The sequence below is a fragment of the Myxine glutinosa genome, chromosome 1 (genome assembly GCF_964187855.1).
Source record: "Myxine glutinosa chromosome 1, kmMyxGlut1.1, whole genome shotgun sequence".
Lineage (NCBI taxonomy): Eukaryota > Metazoa > Chordata > Myxini > Myxiniformes > Myxinidae > Myxine > Myxine glutinosa.
This window is the reverse complement of record NC_136261.1, coordinates 121,980,892-122,003,524: the sequence shown is the minus strand read 5'-3', so window position 1 is coordinate 122,003,524 and position 22,633 is coordinate 121,980,892. Positions and strand designations below refer to the sequence as shown.

The 22,633-nt window shown below is 43.7% G+C and overlaps 1 protein-coding gene across 2 annotated transcripts in view; it reads left to right on the top strand.

Annotated features, from left to right (window-relative positions):
* Nucleotides 1-22,633, top strand: part of LRP6 (LDL receptor related protein 6) — a 347,763-nt gene that overhangs the window by 316,862 nt on the left and 8,268 nt on the right. For both annotated transcript variants that reach the window (XM_078776618.1, XM_078776625.1), the window contains exons 7-9: nt 3,041-3,228; nt 3,487-3,658; nt 12,400-12,616. In XM_078776618.1, coding sequence (XP_078632744.1) covers nt 3,041-3,228; nt 3,487-3,658; nt 12,400-12,616 — 577 coding nt within the window. The remainder of the gene's footprint in view (nt 1-3,040; nt 3,229-3,486; nt 3,659-12,399; nt 12,617-22,633) is intronic.

Sequence of the window (22,633 nt, the reverse complement as noted above, 5' to 3'; positions counted from 1 at the left end):
GAGGGTACTCAGTTCCCAATCCACTGGAATGCGGCCTTCTTTCACCACCAGATTACAGATCTCTGTCATTCTCTTCACACCCCAACTTCCTGCTGCCTTCAACATATCTCCCACAACTCCCGTCGGCCCTCCCGCTTTTCCACTCTTCATTGCTTTTATCGCTTCCTCAACTTCCTTCTCAGTTATCTTCTCTGCCGGTCCTAAAACTGGGTTACTCTCTATGTTGCCATCCCATTCATTCTCTGTATTCAACAGCATTTCCATATATCTTTTCCATCTTCCTTTAATTCCATCTGGGTCGACAACGATTTGTCCCACTTCATCCTTCAAGCAACTCACCCCCATCACATCACACCTCTCTTTCGCTATGTGCTTTGCAATCCTGAATACTGCTTTCTGACCCTCTTCCGAATCCAAGCGTTCTCCGAACATTTTCCTACATGCCTCCTGCGCCTTTGCTACCTCTTTCTTTGCAGCCTTCCTGGCTGCCTTATAACTTTCATGCTCTGCTGTTTCTGCTCCCGTACCCTTCGCCTTCTGCCACTCTTTGAACTTCTTCCTCTTCTCGTCAATCCTCTTTCCAACTTCAACATCCCACCACCATGTTTCCGAGTGCCTCGGTGGTGCTTTTGTCCATCCACATACCTCACCAACAGCTCCCAACAGACTAGCTTTCATTGACATCCAACCACTTTCAAGCTCAACCACATCATCCTCTGCCCTACTCAGCCTCTCTTTTAATGCCTCCCTTACTGTCACCTCTTTCAACCTCCACACCTTCATTCTCGGTTGGTACTTCACCCGCCGAGCTCTCCTCGCACCTTTCACCCTTATGTCGCAGACAACCAAGTGGTGCTGTGAAACAGCCTCCTCCCCCGGGATCACCTTTGTGTCCCGGAGGTGCCCCCTATCTCGCCTACGCACCATCAGGTAGTCAACGGTTGTCGTCGACCCACCTGACGTGTATGTAACAAGCTTATTGTCCTCTTTCTGGAACTGAGTATTACAAATCAACAAATCAGCTCCATCAGCAAACTCCAAAATCCTTTCACCTTCTCCATTTCTCACACCATATCCGTAACCCCCATGAACTCCCTCAAAACCGTCCATACTCCTTCCCACATGTCCATTTAGGTCTCCTCCCACCACAACAACTGTGCAATATGAAATATGAAAAAAGTTTCTGCCTAAAACAGACCTGTGCAACCCCCGAGTACAGCCACCAGTATTGGACTCATTGTGTCCAGCAGCTTTGAAGTGCATAGAAGTCAAACAAACACATCAATGAACATTTCTCAAATTATGTATACTAGCAACGGTACCCGCCCTATGGGCGGGGCTTCAATTGGGAGGCCCAAATGAAAAGGCAAAATATCAGAAATTGAAGGCTTTTATATTTCAAACGATTTATATAAACATCCGTTAAATCATATCACACGTGGTGGACAGGTTGTGTATGTGACGATGAAGAATTGATTCAATTTTGGTGAAAATTCAAATCTGGATCAGATAATTTTTTAGTGATTTTCACCAATGAGTGATGTGGCTAAAACTGATACATAGCACGATATCTCAAAACGTTATGGATGGATTCGGACGAAATTTGGTGGACAGTTTGGGTGTGTGACAAAGGACAAATCGATTCGATTTTGGTGAAGATCAGGATATGGATTTGGATATGATAATTCTTAATTTTTTTAAAGTGATTCTTCACCATTTGAGTGATAGGGCCAGAAAGGATATGGAGAATGGTATTTCAAAAAGTTGTGAACAAGTTATGACAAAACTTGGTGGATGAGTTGGGGAAGTGACAAGAACAAGCCAATTAGAGTTTGGTTCACGTCAGGTCCAGATCTGGCCTTTCAGTGGGTTACAAAACAAACTGTTTAGCCTGGTGGAGGAATGCTCTCTACCGAGTGCCATTCTAGTTTATCGTCTGTCTTCACACAGGATTCCTTTTGTGCTGTCTCGTCTGATTAATTTATTTTCATCTCCTATGCTCTGCGTGCGTGTCCTTTTTAGCCATCGTTCCTGTGCACACCAATTTGGTTTAATTGATAACTCGTCGGTGAATTAAATCCCACTAATTACCTTGATTAATAACATGTCCCGATCAAAGCACAAGGTGCATTCCTAACACTTGGGTACACTTCATGGTCAAGTATATTAATTAGTTAATTGATATGTGTGAGAAAATTACACGCCCAGACCAGGAATCAAAGCCAGGTCTTCTGGTGAACCGTACCAGTGCTCTGCCATCTGAGTCTTCTGGGTGACCCTGATCAAGCATGCAATTTTCTGCAAGGGCGCCTCCTCTCGTGTTCAGGGCTTTGGTGCTCCAATGATTGTCAGCGAGTGCCCCGGAAGCAGTAATGGAAAGAGAGTGGCAATTGTATGTGGGAAGATTGCATGTTTGGTCAGGGTCGCCCAGATAGCTCAGATGGCAGAGCACTGGTGTGGTTCACCATAGGAACTGGGTTCGATTCCTGGTCTGGGTGTGTAATTTCCCCACATGTGTCAATTAGTTAGTTCTGATCCTGTTCATTTATTTAATTAGATTAATTATAATTGGCTGTCCTCAGGGAAGGTCCACAGAACATGATCTCTGGTCTGTGGAGGTTCTACGTCTGTAGAGCAAGGGCATTTATGTGAAAATGGATTGCATGCAAAATAAGAACACTTAAAGAAGCTTAATAGATCAACACGGCATTTGGGACCTAATGAGTTGAGCACTAGGATGGGAATATCAAACAAGCCAACCATAACATCATTGACCCTGTGGTTAACCTCTTGCAATTGGTGATAGAGAGCATTGCTAGTCACCACTTGTAATATGGTAATTATTCATCCATTTGGTGAAAGAAGCCTCTGACCTCTGTGGGGGTGTTGGCAAGCAACCTGCAGGTTACCATACTTTAACAATGAAAATGTTAATGCTTTATATGGTTTAAAACAATTGTTTATCTTGCATTCTTTCATGTTGTACATTCTTTCATCATGCCCCCCTCTCCATATATGTTCTGTTTCCACATGGCTGCAGGTGCTTGTTTCTCTGGAGGTTCTAAATCCAGATGGCATTGCGGTCGATGAAGTGGCAAGAAACCTTTACTGGACCGACACTGGCACAGATCGAATTGAGGTGGCCCGTTTGGATGGCTCCCACCGTCAAGTGCTCGTTTCCGATGGCCTTGAGGAGCCCAGAGCCATAGTTTTAGATCCAGTTGCTGGGTGAGTGTTAGACACCATTTGTTAGACACATAAATGCATTTGGGCATTTTGTACCAATTGTTTTAAGATAAAATTTTATGTTTATACATTTCATTACCTAAAGCAAAGAGCTTGTGCTGAAAGAAAGAAAGAAAACAAAAAAACATACATGTCAGTTTTTTTGTTCCTTCTGCATATGCTTCCTTAAGTAAGGAATGTTTATATGTGTGCGTCACCAAAAATAGTATACCATTGACCAGTTGATAATTTGCTATTCAGGTATATGTATTGGAGTGACTGGGGCGTGGCACCGAAGATTGAACGTGCTTACCTGGATGGTACAGAAAGAATTGTCCTGGTCAACACGTCACTGGGCTGGCCGAATGGTTTAGCCCTGGACTACAGTGAGGGAAAAATCTATTGGGGTGATGCAAAGACCGACATGATTGAGGTAACGCTTCACAAGCATTTCGATTTTGCCATTCTGAAATCTTGAGGCTATGAGTGTCAATCCCATGCAACTGTATGTTTAGAAAGTGAATGATCCTCCTGTCTATGCTCTTGTTCACTACGGTAAAAATTGTATTTGTCTTCCACCCCTCCGCAAAACTAAAGTAATATGATGCATTCTCTGACCTGAAAGTGGGGAGGGAAGGGGAGGGGGGGGGGGGGAGAAGGGAGGGAAGGGGAGGGGGGGGAGGGGGAGAAGGGAGGGAAGGGGAGGGGGGGGGGGAGAAGGGAGGGTCCAAAATGATACCTTCCACTTATTTATGAAAAGAGTAAGAAGAAAGAGCATTGCACAGTATGTCTGGGAAAAGGAAAAGTATGGTTAATAATGCTTTGTTTTTAAACTCATAAAGTTGTTATTTTATTGTAAGGATGAAAAGGGATTTGTAATATGGAAACAAGAGCCATAGTGTTTAAACAAACTTATTAAAAGTGAATTACTTGGAATTGCGCCTTGCATGAATTACTCTTCCATTGGTGGCAATTCAATCGTACAGTTATCAAGCATGCTGGCAATGGTTCCCAGCTTTGTGCACATGCTTTGTCTGATAGCCATTGTTGCATCCCATCTGCAAGGGTGCCTGTTTGGCTTTTTTTTTTCTTTTTTTTTTAGTGCTGTGCAGGGTGGGATGGGGGAGGGGGCCATGCACTGCAGACCATTGCATTCAGTCACCACAGAATCAGAGGGCTCTGGGAGCGTCCTGACCCTTTGACATCTCTCCCATTGCGAACAGCAAGCCAGACAGACCTTGTGTTTCCTTCCCCGAACGTGTCTCCTTTAACAATTAAGTGCCTTCTCTCCCTTGCTTGCTATCCCTGCTTCTTTCGGCTCTGAACCCCTGAACTTGCCTTCAGTTTGAGGCCCTTTTGTGCTCGGCCCCCAGTCACGCCCAATGGCTCGGCTGCCTTGAAGTCCCTGAAAGCTCACGGAATGTGATGTTGCTAACGGCCAGTCGATCGGACAGATCTTTTGTTTCTTTCTGCCTTTCATAGAAAGTCGGGGAGATAGCTGTTAACCTTCATCTGTGCTGCTCTGTGCCTTTTTTGTAACTTGGTCCAATGTTTTTTTTTTGTCTACACTTTTGTAGTATGTTGAGAGTAAGAGAGGGCTGAGGAACTTGGCGAAAAAGAGTTTAGAGAAAGTAAAACAAAGAAAAAATTGTTTTGGCACACATAGAGTCTTGCTTTTTCATCCTTGTTGCCATTCTGAACGAGTCAACACTGCAATGAGATGGAAAATCTTCCTGTTTAGCCGCACGCGTTTGCAATCCTCTTTAAGTTGAATTAAAGGGCTTTCTAATATGGCCCATCTCATCTCAACAGTGGCACCGATTGTAAGGCAATACTCTTGTCGGGTTAAGGTTCGGCATGGGAAGCACTTTCTCACAGTTGGCACACGACGCTGTAATTACTCGTATTTCTTCACTAACTTTGGAAATGTAGCTCTTGTGCAATTTATTTTGTCATAATTCTTGTGCAATTTGGGTTGAATTTTTATGTGTGCACTTGTCATTGGTTGCTATCTTGCTGAGCTTCCTTTCCGTTGGCTGTGATATAATTGATAGTCAAGCAGGCAAGGTACAACCTAATTTGGATTGGAACAAATACCTGTATGAAAACAACTGCCTTTTTAAAGCCTCCACCGATAGAATAAGGTGAGGCTTATTTATACTTGTTGTCGGATTTGTTTCTCGCTTTTCGTTTCCCAACCTGTCCCCAATTTTAAATGGTACCCCAGAGTTTCTGAGACACCTGAGTACAAAACGACCATTTAGGGTTTTTTTTTTCTTGCTCTTTTTTTTTTTCTGCCAATGTCCGAGCTGTATCTTGAAGCTGGCTGGGACTTTCAAAATGAAATTTTGCATCAATAATGGGAATACAAAGTATGTGGGTTGACATAATTTTTTTGACCTTGACCTTATTTTTGAGGTCATGACTAAATTATAGACATTTAAACATTTTCCACCAAAACTAGACTAAGGTTTCTTTGATCAGAGCGAAATTGCCCTTTCTAGATGGCCTGGAGAAAGGCGCATGTATGCTTACTTTACATCATACCCATCTGGGTTAAAGGTCAAGGTCAAATGGCAGTCTGAAAAAATAATGTGTCTTTTTGTCATCGCCCAAGATGTTCTTGCATCATAATGGTGTACCTGCACTGAAGTTGTGCACCTGATATTTGATTTGTGTGCTTGACCTATTTCAGATAGATGTAATTAACAAAAAAAACACCTTTATGATCATAACTTGAATAATTTTTTGATTCAACTCTGATTTCCATGATGATTTTTTTTGGATCAATTCTAAATGGGGGCTGGACACATTTTCATAATTTATGCTCTTCCTCTAAATGTTGAAGGTCAGTCATATGGCAGTCTGAAAAAAAATATGGCCATCATTGAATTGTGGGTGCCGGAGGAGGCTTACCCTTGGCAATCACTTTGTGATCATAGATTCTAGTTTTTATTTCCATTTGTTTATTTTACGACCAGTAATAAAGCTTTTCTTTGGCTTTATGCTAAACACAAAACGTTAAGGTAAAATGCACATCCTCTAAAATCAGCCTTCCTGCTGATCTCCAAATTATCATATGTGAGAAAAAACAAAAATTGCAAAATTTACTTGATATGGCACTTAATGGGTTTTTTTCCCACAAAATTTACTTAAAGTTTCATCTAGCTTAACCTCTTCATGTTAACTGTTCTAGAAAATGGCCTTGAGTTTGGATTGGTGAACTCTTGGGGTCCACTCTTCTGAACTGGTGATGTTTATATTTTTCAACTAGTGATTTAAAATTCCCAAACCATTTTATATGCTGGATTTGATAATTTTACTTTGATTTGGGCTTGGAAGAGAAAGGAAGGTATAGAATGAGACCTGGGAGTAGGAGGAGTAGGGGGTTTGGGAGGGGGGGGGGGGGGGAAAGGTAGGGGAGACTAGTATTTCTGAAGGTGAGCGAGGACAATGCTGCTTTAGCCACTCTGCGAAAGTCTAATTACCTTAAGACGCATTGAAAAATCCTCTCATTGGCTGCAGCTGTGATAAAGGCCTGGTTTTGTGTGGGATAGAGCTGACACACTCACAGTATGAATGTTTATTCTGTGCATATTTCCACTGAAGGAAGCAATTTCCTCCAGCCTGTTTATACAGTCTTTTGAAAACTTTAGAGGCATTTGCTAGGCATTCTCCACAGGAGTTATTATCGTGAAAGAAATATAAATGCTGAGGATGTGGTAACACAAAGCAGCTTTTTCTTGATAATACTGTAATTGGAGCTCGGTATCAATTGCATCCTTTTGGTTGAAGCAATAGGCTCACCCTCGGTAGGTTATCGAGTAGCAGCGAGTACATGAGATGTTGGAGGGTGGTTGTCAGTAATGAGCCTTCCTTTCGATAAATTCGATTTCGACTTCCCCGCTGCGCCGGCTGGTTTTGCCCACTGGGGAAATGCGAGCAAGGGTCGGGCGGCGAGGCCTGCGCGGCTTGTCGAGGGTTAACTGCGGGATGCTGCTTGTCGCCAATTAGTCACGTAACTCTCTCCAGATGGAGAGATGGCAGGGGCTACGGGCCACACTGCTGCCCACCTGCTGGGCATGCAAATAAAGGCCTGGAACGTTGATCCCTAACCCCTTTCTGTTTGCACGCGTGCTTTTGGCTCGATGTAGGAAACTTTCGGCCATGTTACATTTTGCACGAAAATTTGGTCCCCATTTGGTTTATTTTTTTTCATCAACATACTTTCATATTACAAAGTGGATTTAGGTTTTTCAACTATTCCTTTTCTCCCTCTCTATTAATTTGGTGCAATTAAATAGATTATCACAGAAAATATAAAGTAAATGTTAATGTTTTTTTTTTTTTTGTATTGTACTGTATTTGTACTTTTTTTTGCTGCCTCAGTTTGAGTTGCCATGGAATATTGTTTAAAATATTGTGTTTTCCATATTTCGGCCACGTTGATTATAAGCTGTTAAAGGTTATTAAAAGATCACAATGTACAATTTTGCCAGCCCTAATAATTGTCACAAGTACATCCCTCATATCTTCATCCTGTTTACCACTAAAAAATCATTTTGCCACTCTTGCTGTCTGCTTGAAATCATTGCCTTGCTGAATTGCCGAATGACAATCCCGCCCCCCCCCCCCCCACCCCATCCTCTCACCCATTCATCCTAATGAGTCATAATTTTGAGGGAATGCCATGAGGGATCTGAATTTGCCTACATTTCTCACAAGTCAGGTTACCAACACTTTTGTATGTATCACTGACACCACCACCTGAGATTGAACCCCACCTGAGATTGACGAGTGTGCATACCTATATTATATGTAGGCTGGTGGGATAACATACATATAGGTATGCACACTCGTCTATGAGCTCTCTAGCCTGGGTTTGAATGTTCACTGGCAGATAAGAACTGTTATCCTGGCATTTGGCATGCTGAGTGAGGCATCATTGTGTACACTGTCCCTTGGATTGATGTTAAACTGGTGTCCCATCTACATTCATCGGGGGACGTTGACGATCTCTTGGGAGTAGGCATGTTATCACCGGCACCCTGGGCAAATTCCAAATTGTTATATCGTGCCATATATCGTTTTTCAATCTTTAAGATATCGTGCTGTACACCCCATGTAAAGTTTTGACTTTTTCAACATATTTCAACATACAGCTATTTGATCTTCATTTCAACAATATTGATAGGTAAAGGTGATATAATACAACAAATATCATGAAACATTTACATTTTGTAGTCCATTGTATAATTTAAATAAACATAAATGCAAATTTCGCATGTGGAAAAAGTAAGTACACCCTTGGCTCTATTTAGGTGGTATTGCCCCCTTTGGCAGAAACAACCTCAAGTAGGCGTTTGTTATAGCTGTCTACCCGTCTCTGACATCGACTGGTAGAAATATTTGCCCACTCCTCCATGCAGAATTCTTTCAGCTGTGCGATGTTTGAGGGGTTTCTTGCATGCACAGCTCGTTTCAAATCCCCCCACAACATCTCGATGGGATTTAGATCCGGGCTTTGACTTGGCCATTCCAGAACCCTCCATTTCTTTCTTTTCAGCCATTCCTTGTTGGATTTACTGGTACTAGGGCATGCCCGTACTATATATATATGTAAAATTATATCCCCCCCCTCTATTTACATGAAATGGTTTGGTCCATTCGCAAAGCCAAAGCGAACGGCTTGCGAGTACGGTGACAATCCCCCCCCTCTATTTACATGAAATGGTTTGGTCCAAAGCGAACGGCTTGCGAGTACGGTGACAATCCCCCCCCTCTATTTACATGAAATGGTTTGGTCCAAAGCGAACGGCTTGCGAGTACGGTGACAATCCCCCCCCCTCTATTTACATGAAATGGTTTGGTCCAAAGCGAACGGCTTGCGGAGTTTGGTAAAGAAATCGCCATAGCGTGCACAAACGCGCAGGAAAGCGAAAGAATCGCAAATTAGTTTTAATTAGTTTTAAAACATAGTTTAACGCCAACATAGTTTGCCGACAGGAAATAAATGAATACGCTCTCAAATGTGCCGTCCGAGGCAGAGTCTGTTCGCCACGTTCGGCACACGTGATAGCTCGCTGCTCTCTGATTGGTCGAATCGTTTTTTGGACATAGATCGGTAACTACTTCTCCGATTAATATTAAACCTTGAAAAGGCACATCCTCAGGTCCCCAGCAATATACCTGGCAAGTTTCAAGTATATCGGACCCGTGGTTGTCGAGAAACAGCGGTCACAGACACACACACATACACACACACACACACAGAGATTACTGGAATTATAGATAGATGTTTAGACTCATTGTCATGTTGCAAGGTCCACCTTCGGTTGAGCTTCAACTTTCCGACAGATGGCCTCACATTATCCTCAAGCACCCTTTGGCACAATGAAGAATTCATAGTGGATTCTATGATGGTGAGCTGCCCAGGCCCTGATGCAGCAAAGCTGCCCCAAGCCATAATATTCCCACCACCATGCTTTACAGTTGGCATCAGGTTCTTGTGGTCAAATGCTGTCTTTGGTTTTCGCCAAACATGTCTTCTGGTACTGTGGCCAAATAGCTCTACCTTTGACTCATCTGTCCAGAGCACATTGTTCCAGAAGTGCTTGTCTTTGCCGAGGTGTTCATTGGCAAACTTTAGTCTTGCCCTGATGTTCTTTCTGGACAGCAAAGGTTTCCTCCTGGCACACCTCCCATGTAGATCAAATTTGTGCAGCCTCTTTCTAATGGTAGACTCATGCACTTTGACATCAATACTGGCAAGAGCTACCTGTAGGTCCCATGATGACATTCTGGGGTCCTTCGAGACTTCTTTCAGCATCTTGCGGTCTGCTCTCGGGCTGAACTTGCTGGGGCGGCCTGGCCTGAACAAGTTAGCAGTTATTTGGAATCTTCTCCACTTGTAGATGATCTTCCGGACAGTCGAATGATTGATTTCAATTTGTTTGGAGATCTTTTTGCATCCCTTCCCAGACTCGTAGGCATCTATAACCTTTTTCTGAAGGCCTCAGAGAGCTCTTTTGATCTAGGCATGGTGACGCCGCACACTTCAACAACAAAGAGCAAACCAAACTAAATGTCTGAGGTTTAAATAAGACAGGTTCCTCCAAGATCCTCTCGAACGATGTTCTAATCATTTGCACCTGAGCTGGTGTACCTGATTCTAATTTGAGGTATTTGAAGTCGTGATAAATGTAGGGGTGTACTTAGTTTTTCCACCTGCAAAATTTGCATTTATGTTTATTTAAATTATAGAATGGACTACAAAATGTAAATGTTTCATGATATTTGTTATATTATATCACCTTTATCTATCAATATTGTTGAAATGAAGATCAAATAGCTGTATGTTGAAATATATTGAAAAAGTCAAAACTTTACATGGGGTGTACTTACTTTTTCACGTTACTGTATATCGTTTTTAGCCCCCATCTCTCAATGGTGAAGAATCACTTAAACAATTAATTCTCGGATCTAGATCCTGATTCAGATCTTCACCAGAATCGAATCAATTCGTCCTCCTCACACGCACAACCTGTCCACAAAGTTTTGTCTGAATCCGTCCATAACTTTTTCAGATATCCTGCTGACAGACAGGGCTGAAAACCTAACCTTCGTCCAACTTCGGTAGTGGAGGTAAAAAATAGTCATTTGTAGCTTGTTTTTATGGCTCCGTTGACGAAGTCGCTGGAGGCATTATGTTTTCAGGTTGTCCGTCTGCCGTCCGCCCGTGATAGGTTTTTGTTACCACGACAACTTGAGAACGTTTTTAGGGATCTTAGTCAAACTTGGTGTAGGTACGTATACTAAGGTAAAGATGAACTGATTAGATTTTGGGGTCACGAGGTCAGAGGTTATGTTAGGTAAAAATACTGTTACCGCGATAACTTGTGAACCAGTGATGGGATTCTGACCAAATTTGGTACACTTATGTAGAAGGTTGTAAAGATGAACTGATTAGAATTTGGGGCCGAGAGGTCAAAGGTCAAAGTCTATTATAGGTCTATAACTTGAGAACGGCTGAAATGATCTAATTCAAATTTCGGTTAGATATGTATAATGATGTGAAGGTTAACTGATTGGAATTTGGAGTCAAGAGGTCAAATGTCAAATTCTGTAAAAGGTCTATAATTTGAGAACAGCCAAAGTGATGTAATTCAAAATTGGTACACATATGTGTAATGATGTAAAGATTAACTGATTAAATTTTGGGGTTAATAGGTCAAAGGTCAGAGGTCACATCAGGTAAAAATGTGATAACTTGAGAACAGCTGAATGGATTTAAAGCAAACTTGGTACATGTATTATAATGATGTAATAATGTGGGTGGAGGCATATCGGTCGACGTCGCGATGCCGAAGAGTGTCGTTCTAGTTTTAGTTTGATTTTGCTCCCCTTTAATGCCTCTGGCGACGAAGTCATGTTTTCGGATTGTCTGTCCGTCTTTGTGTCTGTCTGTGATAGGTTTTCGTTCCCGTTATAACTTAAGAACAGCTAAAGGGAACTAACTCAAACTTGTTACAAGTATGTGTAATGATTTAAAGATAAATGGATTCGATTATGCAGTCAAGAGGTCAAAGGGCAGAGGTTCTGACGGTAAACATTCTGTTACTGTGCTAAATTGTAAACCAGTGATTGGATTTTGACCAAGCTTGGTATAAGTGTATATTATGATGCAAATATGAACTGATTAGATTTCGGCATCAAGAGGTCAGAGGTCCTGTCAGGTAAATTTTGTGATATTTAAGAACAGCTGAAGGGATTCAAATCAAACTTGGGGCAAGTATGTATAATGATATAATAACGTGGGTGGAGGCATATCGGTCGATTTAGTGACTTCGAAGAGTGCCGTTCTAGTTCATAATTATTTCTAATACCACATGTGAAAGTGCCATTTTTTGGGAGCTGTAAACCAAAAAGGACTTGTGTATTTTGGGACTCTGCTGTTCTTTAGCCGATGAAGCTTTTACCTTTCATCTCATCTTGATAATATTGATATCAAAATTGAATAATGTGAAACATTTTCGTCCAGGCTAGTTAGCAGACCTACACGGCCTGTCTCACTAATTTAAATCTTGATTGAAATAACTTGTATGAGGGAGTTGTAGTGGTGCAGGTAATACAGTCCAAATACTTGTTGTTTTATTCCACTCGTGTCCTCGCTAGGTCATGAACACAAACGGGAGTGGCCGCAAAGTACTTGTTGAGAATGGGCTACCACACATCTTTGGGTTTTCTCTCCTCGGTGACTGGATTTACTGGACTGACTGGCAAAGACGCAGCATTGAGCGTGTGAACAAGCATACTTTAGTCAGAGAGGTCTTGGTGGAGCAACTCTCTGACCTCATGGGACTCAAGGCTACATCAACTCAAAAACAGAGTGGTGAGTGGCTCATATTGATTTAATTGCAGTCATTTTATTCTTGCTATTCTTCCACTTGCTTGTGATTTGTATGCTCTTCAGCTTGAGTGCAGTCAATGCCAAATGAATTGACTGTTGTCTCTAAATTTGGACTTTTATTTATTTTTGGGTTGTAGTCAGGTTCACGATGTAATTTCGTTGGAATTTTTGGGGGATTTGGAAAACTATATATATTTGGAAACTATATTGTATAGTCAGTCAGAAAACCAATGTTGCTATTTGCACAGACTCCTGTATGGCGGCCATCTTGGATTTTCAAAATTGTCGCCGTAGAACTAATTTTTCTCAATATCTCAGCTTCTAAATAACATAGAGCTTTGATTCTAACGGCTAAACATACATTTTCAAGGGCCCCGAATCCAATGGTAACTAGAACGGGCACTCGGTAGAGCGCATACCTTCGCCGCAGCTACTGTTCTGTACTTGGCATGGGAGTGTAGGGAACAGAACAGTGAACAGTTTGGTGCTGATTTCATGCAAATCGGATAAGAATTGACCGAGTTATGACAAAAAATACGATTTTGACCTTTTCGTGACCTTGACCTTGACCTTTGACCCGATTGCTCCCAAAATCTAATCAAATGTGTCCCGTATAATAACCAATCATCCCACCAAATTTCATGCAATTCGGTTGAATACTTTTTGAGTTATGCGAATAACATACACACACACACACACACACAGACATACAAATAAATACACAGCGATCAAAACATAACCTTCCGCTTTTGCGAAGGTAACAAGTTCGATAAGCTAGACATGACCATAGAGCTCCTATGTGGCGGCCATCTTGGATTTTTCAAACTGGCCGCCGTAAAACTGATGTAACTCACCTTCTAAAGAGCACAGAGCTTTGATTCATCATTGAGTAAAGTCATCATCATCCTCATCATCGCTTTCGTTCATCACATCTTGAGAGTCCTCATCATTTTGGCACTGGATGTCACACTGACAAAGGTCTGTACAAGCCAAGTTGTTTGTTCTGCAGGAACATCTCGATGAAGAACAGTCTGTTTTGCACTGACATCTAACCATTTGAATGATGGCCTTGGGGGCTGGAGGCTCCTCAGTTGTGGTTGGTTTCACTTGTCCATCCGTGTCTTTGTAAAAGCCGTTTTGCAGGGGATTCAGCTGAGGATCCTGTTGAGCAATGCTTGCCTGACCCCACACTCTGGCTTGGATATGGACTCTAAGGATGTGCTGCTTGAGAGCTCCAAGAGTAGGAGGAAGCCTGTCACTTTCTGCCATGTTTGCAAAAGAGATACCATCGTAGTTCGGGGATGCTGTCGATGTGGATGCCATTTGGAGAGTAAGCAGCGCATACAAAGTTCGCTAGTATGGACAACATGTCCTCCGTCACTTCATTTGCATCTGAAAGCATTCGCACGGTGTCTATGACATCTTCACTTGCTTTGAGGTAGACATGCAGCCAGGTTGCTTTGCCTATTCGAGAGAACCTCCCAGTGTTGTCTGCCCCTGTGAAAGCATGAAAGGCTGGCAACGCCTTTGCTCTTTCGACCCCTAGAGCTGTCCACAGTGGCTCCATTTGAAGTATTCCAGAGGCCATGGAAATGGATGTATTCCTCAGCAGTAGGTCATAGTTTGCTATGACTAGTACCAGGACATCTGTGTCGGGAGAGAAGAACACCAACTGCGCATCATGTGGGTTTCGCTGGGATGCCAGCACGGCCTGGTGGATCAACAGGGTGTCAGCTTCTTCATGGTTGTTGTCCTCGAAGAGCAGGTCACTGTTGCTCCTAGTATGCCCTGAAGCAGACATGATGATCAACTTGGATGAGTGACTGTTGTATTCTAGAGTTTTCGCTGCCAGATAGTCAGTCAGATCAGCCTTTGTTTTGTCATGAGAAAGGAATCTGCTCATTGGGATGTGTTTGATGTTAGTGTCATCTCTGACTTGATACTGTACTGCATCCTTTCCTTGCCTTCTTTTAGCCCTGGTAGCACTCTTCAGAGAATCGTTTTTGTATGTGTCAAAGACCAGTATGATCTCATTACAATATTTTGTTAGAGACATGAGTCTGTCATTGAAGCATTCACCCAGATCGTTGACTTTCACTGCAGTGGCTGGTTTCTTTGTCAGCTTATGCACAAGTACCATCCCATCCACCAGTGCAATCTTCCGACTTGTAGGTTTACTAGATGTGGATGCCATAGTTTTTGTGTCCATTGGATCTTCTTGTAGAACACTTGCAGCTGGTGTCTGCTGCTGATCTTCGGGGTGAATTTCTGCTCTTGCTAACTTGTCGAGGAGATGAATTAACTTCGACTTGTCAGTGCATGGAAGAATTGTCCCATCTGGAGCGAACAGTGCTCTTGGTGTCACAGTGAACTCGTAATTTCCGATGGCATATTTCTGAACATAAGCTCCGTCTTATTTAGAAGATGAGATCCTGAGAAACATCAATTTTACGGCGGCCAGTTTGAAACATCCAAGATGGCCGCCACATAGGAGCTCTATGGTAATGTCTAGCTTATCGAACTTGTTACCATTGGATTCGGGGCCCTTGAAAATGTATGTTTAGCCATTAGAATCAAAGCTTTATGTTGTTTAGAAGCTGAGATATTGAGAAACATCAAGTTTACGGCGGCCAGTTTGAAAAATCCAAGATGGCCGCCACATAGGAGCTCTATGGTGATGTCTAGCTTATCGAACTTGTTACCATTGGATTCGGGGCCCTTGAGAATGTATGTTTAGCCGTTAGAATCAAAGCTCTGTTATTTAGAAGCTGAGATATTGAGAAAAATTAGTTCTACGGCGGCAATTTTGAAAATCCAAGATGGCCGCCATACAGGAGTCTGTGCAAATAACAACATTGGTTTTCTGACTGACTATACAATATAGTTTCCAAAAATATATAGCTTTCCAAATCCCCCAAAAAATCCAACGAAACTCTAAATCTGGACATACTGAACCTGACTATTGTCAGGATGCAACTTGCGGTGTATTTGCAGCAACGACGTTCCTGATCAAGTACACAATATTTGTTGTAGTTTGTACATTTCTTTGCTGAGGGATGTTCATAAAGTTTTATGATGGGGTGGGATGGGAGGAGGCAGGGGAAGGAGTGGGATAAAGGAGGGAAAGGAGTTACCAAAGCCAGTTACCGTTTTTATTAGTGCTGGGCCGGTATCGGTAGTTGTCACAGGCAAATATGGGCAATTTTTCAGTAATCGGCATTGGCCAATTGGAGTCGGTGTGATTATCGATTATAGTACTGTACTGTATACAACCGAAAAAACCTAGAGTAGCTTTCACCCTTGTTTAGGGTGAATTTCAATTAACAAATGAAAAAACCAACGTTGAATTGCAGACTTTTTGAGGAGATGCGCGTAAACATTATTCTTTATAAACAGCTTGTCATCATTGTGTGACAGGTAGAAAAAATTGAATCGCCAATTTGGAAAACATTAATATGGCACACGGCTTGGAAATTGGGTGTTATCAAATTAATTTTGCTTTGAAATGCACAGAGAACCAACATAACCTTTCCAAAGCACTCCCGAATCATACAAAATACTGTAACCAATTGCTTTAGAAACTGCCACGAGTACAAAGCAAAACGCGATCGCTGATACACTGCTGAGGTTAAAAGTTAAAACCTACTGTCCATATTTCCTGGTCAAGTACGTCTTTTTTTTTTTTTTTTTTTTTTTTTGTATACTGAATCGAGGCTCGTGAAAGAGCTAACATTTACTTCACAAACAAATCAACCAGACAAACAAAATATATAAAAAGAGGGAGCGGAAAACAAGATGGGGAGAGACGGGGAAGCACACAAACACAACATTTGAGAGCAGGGAGATGTGTGGAAGGGAGAGGGCTTGGGGGGAGGAGGCGTGGGAAGGGGGTGGGGGGGGGGGGGGAAGGGAGTAGTATAAAACACAAGGACACCAAGGACTTCCAGGACAGAAGTTGGTATTTCAAAAAAGTGGAATTGGGGTGAATTAGCGGGGGTAGAAAAGATCAAGGTTTTGGATGGGGGAAGATAAGAGATGGTGGTGAACAGCTGTTTTAAAGACCTGGAGGGTGGAGTGGGATTGAAGAGAGTGAGGGAGTTTGTTCCAGAGGCGGGAGAAAAGAGGAATGAAGGAGTGAAGGTGAGCAGAGAGTCTTGATTTTGGCAGTTTGACCATAAGAGGGTTGCAGGCAGATCTTGTGCGACCTGTAGGAATATTTGCGGGACAGAGCCCAGAGAGAGCTGGGTGGGGGCAAGGCCAGAGAGGAGTCGGTAGAAGACGGAAAGACCAACAACCTGCCTGTGGTGAGTGAGTGAGAGGCCCTTGGAGTTAGCTTCATCGTGGGAGATTCCAATGATTCTGAATGCTTTGGTTTCAACAGCGTGAAGACGAGCTAGGTGTGAGGCAGGAGCACCAGCCCAGAGGGGAGAGCAGTATTCCATTGAGCTGCAGATGAAAGCCTTGTATGTGGTGAGGAGCTCAGGTGTGCCAAGGAAGGACTTCACACGACGGAGGATGCCCAGTCGGCGACTGGCTTTGGAGGCCATTTTTGAATGTGGTTTTCCCAGGAAAGATCATGGCAGATAGTGAGACCCAAAAGCTTGAGTGACAGAACTTCTTGGAGAGGATTATTCAGAAAGTGGATGGGAGGGTTGTCCAGTCGGTCTTTTCGGAGAGACATCGTAAGAGTGTGAGATTTGTCAGGATTGAAAGACATGTTCCACTTGTTTGCCCAGTCTGTGATTTTGTCCAGGTCTGCAGAGAGTGAGGAGGCTGCAGACTGCTGATCTGAGGGATGAAAAATGGAGCGACAGAGAGTAGAGTCATCAGCAAAGAGATACAGAGGATTTTCAAGAGAGTAAGAGAGATCATTGATGAAGACTAGAAAAAGCACAGGGCCCAGAACACTGCCTTGTGGAACTCCAACCTGAACAGGAAGAGGAGATGAGAGAAACCCATTCAGGGCCACACGTTGACTACGACTAGAGAGGAAGTCCGCCAGCCATGCGTGGAGATTTCCATGGATACCAAAAGAGGAGAGTTTGGTGAGCAGAGCGGGGTGCCAGACCGTATCGAAGGCACGTGATATGTCAAGGGAGACTGCTCTAATTTCCTGTTTGGCATTGAGGACCTCCATCCATTGTTGAGAAAGCAGAAGCAGCATGTCCAGAGTAGAGTGTCCAGGTCTGAAACCAAATTGATGATCAGAGATCAAGCCATTGGAGAAGAGGAAAGATTTCATATCTGAAGCAATGATGGATTCCATGACTTTGCTGATAATTGGGAGAAGGCTGATTGGTCTGTAGTTGCTGGGATCTGTTTTTGCACGTTTTTTGTGCAAAGCGGTGATGTTGGCAGATTTCCAAGCAGATGGAAGATGACCTTGAGCAAAAGAGAGGGTGAAGAGAACAGAGAGAGGGAGTGAAAGAGCGGAAGAACAGGATTTTAGGACCCGTGGGCTGATGCCGTCAGGTCCAGTTGCAGAATCCGAGTCGAGGGTTGACAGAAACTTTTCCACCTTGTCAGGAGGAAAGGACATAGAGTCCAGGAGCAGCTGGGTACGGTGGGTACAGAGAGGGATGGGTTTGGGACACAAGATTTAGAGGCAAACACAGAGTTGAGGCATTCAGCTTTTTCACGTGCGGAGTCAGCCGTGTGGCCATTTGAGGTGAGGGAGGGGATGGAGGGGGAACAAACACCAGAAACAGATTTGACCAGACGCCACCAGGATTTGGAAGAGGGAGACAGATAAGAGAGTTCGGTCCTGAGAACGGAGAGATATTGTTTCCTGGCTCTCCTGAGGGTGGACACACACTTGTTTCGGGCTTTGTGAAAGGAAATGAGATTTCCTTCCGTTGGATTTGCTTTCCAGGAGACGAAAGCAAGTTGTTTCTGGGCAATAGCCTCACCACAAGATTCCGTGTACCATGGATGGGAGGAAGGGTATGACAACAGAAGACGAGATGGGATAAATCTGTGCATGAGAGAGAGAGCAGTTTGCTTTGGAAGAATTTCCAGGAAGAATTTATGTCAGAGGCAGTAGAGACGGGAGACCAGTCCAGATGATTGATGGCTGCTTGAAGACCGTGCCAGTTGGCCTGAGTGAAATGCCAGACTCGTCGACGCTGAGGAGGCTCTCTGAGAATGGTCAGAGAGATGTCCACTTTAACAAGCACATGATCAGAAGAGCCGATTGGAGCAGAAGAAGAGCAGCAGACATGTTCAGGGAAGTTAGTCATAACCAAGTCCAGAAGAGAAGATGCTCCGTTGACTGAAATCCGGGTCGGGAAATTGACAGATTGTGTCAGTCCCAGTGAGTCACAGAAGTCCTTTGCTGAAGAGCCATGGCTGGTGAGAGAGGTACCCACACCCAGCCAACTGGCATGGTGACAGTTGAAATCACCACATATGAGGAAGAGAGAGTTGGGATGGGTAGATAGAAGTTGGTCCATATTCTCAGACAGCGAGATGTAGATGGAGTCATCACTGTTTGGTGGACAGTATAACACACATATGAACAAAAGGTGGGAGCGAAGGGGAAGCCGTAGCCAAAGGTAGTGCAGGGGTGAGGTGGAGAGAGGGTAGTGCAGGGCGAGTGAGGAAGAGAGTTTTTTATAAAGATAGCAACCCCACCTCCAGGACGAGGCTCAGGTCTATCATACCGGAGGAGGGAGTAACCTGGGAGAGATACCAAGGAATCAGAGACATCATTAAGGAGGAAAGTTTCTGTTAAGCAGATCACGTCTGGTTTGTCAGAAGCAACCTGTATGGAGAGATCAGACAAGTTTGAGCGAAGGCCCCAAATGTTTGAGGTCCATACTGTTGAAGAGGAAGGGGGAGCATCGGATACAGAACGGGGGGGGGGGGGGGGGGGGAGCGGTAGTGGAAGAGGAGGAAGAGGTAGGGAGAGTTGTTGAAGGTGTGTCGGAGATTACAGAATAGCTTGGAGAAAGGGAAGAATGAGGCAGACAAAAGGTTTGATGGTGATTGGGAGAGGCGCAGTGAGGTGTTATTTGACGAGGGGGAAGAGCGAGGCAGAAGGTTGAGGGAGATGAAGGTGAAAGTTGGAAGGGGGAAGAAGCGGGGAGGACGCTTTGAGGAGGATGGGTGAGAGGGGAGTCTAGGAGGGGAGGAGCGAGGGAGAGTCTCGGAGGGGAGGGGTGTGGTGGGAGATTTGAAAGGAATGGGTGATTGGGAAGATTTGGAGGGGAGGGGCAAGGGGGAAGATTTGAAAGAGATGGGTGATGGGGATGATTTGGAGGGGAGGGGCAAGGGGGTAGATTTAGAGGGGAGGGGTGATGGGATTTTGAAAAGTGTACGATTAATGGGAAACTAACATTTATTGCAAAATGAGTTTCTTGAGACAGTCGAGTCAAAAATACGTTTCAGGACGCTGGAGGGAGGATGGAGTGCTGGAGAGTTTAGGGAATGAATGAAAGATGCTCTATAAGAGATGGAATTTTTTTTTGGAATGAATATATTTGGTGAGCAAGTCAAAAGCATCCTTTTATAGAAGAAGAAGAAAAAGGTGTTATAGAATATGACAGAATACAGGTCTTCAGGGGTCAGATGAGACATTTTTTAACAACGTGATCACAAACAACGTGGTCGAAGAACGAACGAACAAATAAGAACGAATAAACGAATAAGAACAGAAGGAAATGTTTTTTTTTTTTTTTTTTTTTTTTTTTTTTGAGATTTTAAAACAAGGAAGTATGGGATGAAAAGACCGTGAAAAACAGAGACCGGAAAGTAATTGCAGCGCGATCGGAGAACCGCTGAGACAAAAACAAAGCCTCAAGCCAAGGTCGGACACGGTAGCCTAGTACTACACTTAGGCCTCAGAATACGCGATACGAAAGACCGACGATTCTGTACACAGGTATGAAAAACCAATGCCAAGAATACTATTAAAGACACCCCAATAGGTACATACCTATTGTACAACATACCGTTGGTACAACATACCGATTTCACCGAGAGAAAGATACAGTTTCGACAAAAACACAATTGTGAAAAGTTACTTAACTTCGAAAGCGAGCGCGCATGGACAGCTTTGAAGAGACGTCTTGACGTCATACGTCCCAGGCTTACCCACCCTAGTGCATTAAAGAGTCAGTTAAATTAATTTTTTCACATTTCAAAGGCAGGCCGACAGTATTCTGGGCCTCCGAGCAAAAGGGCACATTTCACATGCAGTCTTTAACAGCCCCATTATAACACGTTAACTTATAGGTATGTTATAAGTGCATACTGCATTTCCGCTTCTTGGTGCACTGGCTTGAAAGTTTTGCTGCACGATGCCGCAGTTTAGCATTATATGGGATTGTTTTCTGATTAACCCGCTTGATCGAACTTTTGCAGATCAAATTAATACAGAATCCCTTTACAAACCGTGGACTTGCTGTACTGTATTTTGTATAAAACTTGCTTTTCACACAACCTGACAAGTATGACACGCTTCATTTTACATTTTATATCCGTCAATAGCTTATCCAATGAGCACACAGTAGCTCATCATTCATTTTAAAATGACAGGATGCTGTGCCATTCGATATACCAATCGATTAGAGAAGGGATTCAAAATGTATTGATTCACAGCCACTCAAAAACGTGGTGTTACCACAGGCATACGGACCTCTCATTCATAAATACACCAGAGAGACGTAACCCTCATTCCTCCTCATTCCTCAATTCCTCAATTCCTCAATTCAAGAGGATTCCTCAATGCTGGGAGGAGGACAAGGACAAAGTGGGGCATAACCGACACAGGCGACAAGGATAACAAAACACAATACACCACTCGAACACTCATGAAACACTTGCAACACAAGCCTATCATGGGTCAATGGTCACGAGGGCTCGCAACACAGCTTTGTGATTGGTTGACAGAATAGGCCCACTTCATTCCCCCAGGTATATCTGGGAGGAGGTAAACAAGGGAATTACTCTTGATAAAGGCTAGTGGAGGCTCAGTGCACGCCGAGTTGCTGGCCGAAACGTTGAGTTTTTAAGACAAAACTATAGGTTGGAGAACAGTAGAATGGACGTATTGGATATACTGTAATTCCCAACCGCCGTTCATTACTTGATACATATATATATATATATATATATATATATATATATATATATATATATATATTGTTGTGGATCTCGCCGCCGGCCTTCTCCCCTTACCAAAGGGGGGATTAGTCCCCTTGTCTTTGACTGGCCGACGGGACCAGGGACCTATGACGTCCTTCCCGGACAGCGCGAAATAGGGTCGTAGGACTAGAATCACTATTACCTAATTACTCGCACCGCCCAGAAACGAGGAAGTAAGCCCCGCACGAATCACGCGTGCTGAGACGCCGAGCGGTGCGTACACGCGATCCGTGCCGTTTATATGGTGAACCCGGTTCTAGCGATCTTACTCGTACCACGCTTTGCCAATGGAGAAATCACAGAAGCGGTCGAATTGGGAAGAAAGGAAGAACAGAATTTATTCACACTATTTACAATGATTCCAGAAAAGATGGACACAGTGCAGCCTTAAAAACAGTCTTAACTTACTCCCAGGACAAACGGGCCTGTCTCACACACAGACACACTCACACGGGGTTTGCAGCTGCAGGATGATGTTCACCACGTCCAGGGATGGCTCTCGTGCAGCTCCCTCCGGCCTCCGGTGCGTCCCGGGCAGATGGTAAGTAGAGGGGCAGGAGCTCTCCGCGTGTCGTTGGCGCACACGGGATAATACGGGGCGAACAGTAGGGTCTGGGCTCTGGCGGTTGGCGGTTATCACTCGCGCTATTACCGCGTTCACTCGCGTGGCTGAATAGGCGATATTCGCCACCGGCGCGTCTGGCTGCCTTTCCTTCGGCGCGTACGTAATACTGATATATCGTGTAAATGCCCACAAAGCGAGCGCTGCTTCAGTCGTGTCCTGTTCACCACTCACTCGTGCTCTCTCTCGTGCTCCTTGCAACAAGTCCCTCCAGCGCTAGTCCTTCCTCT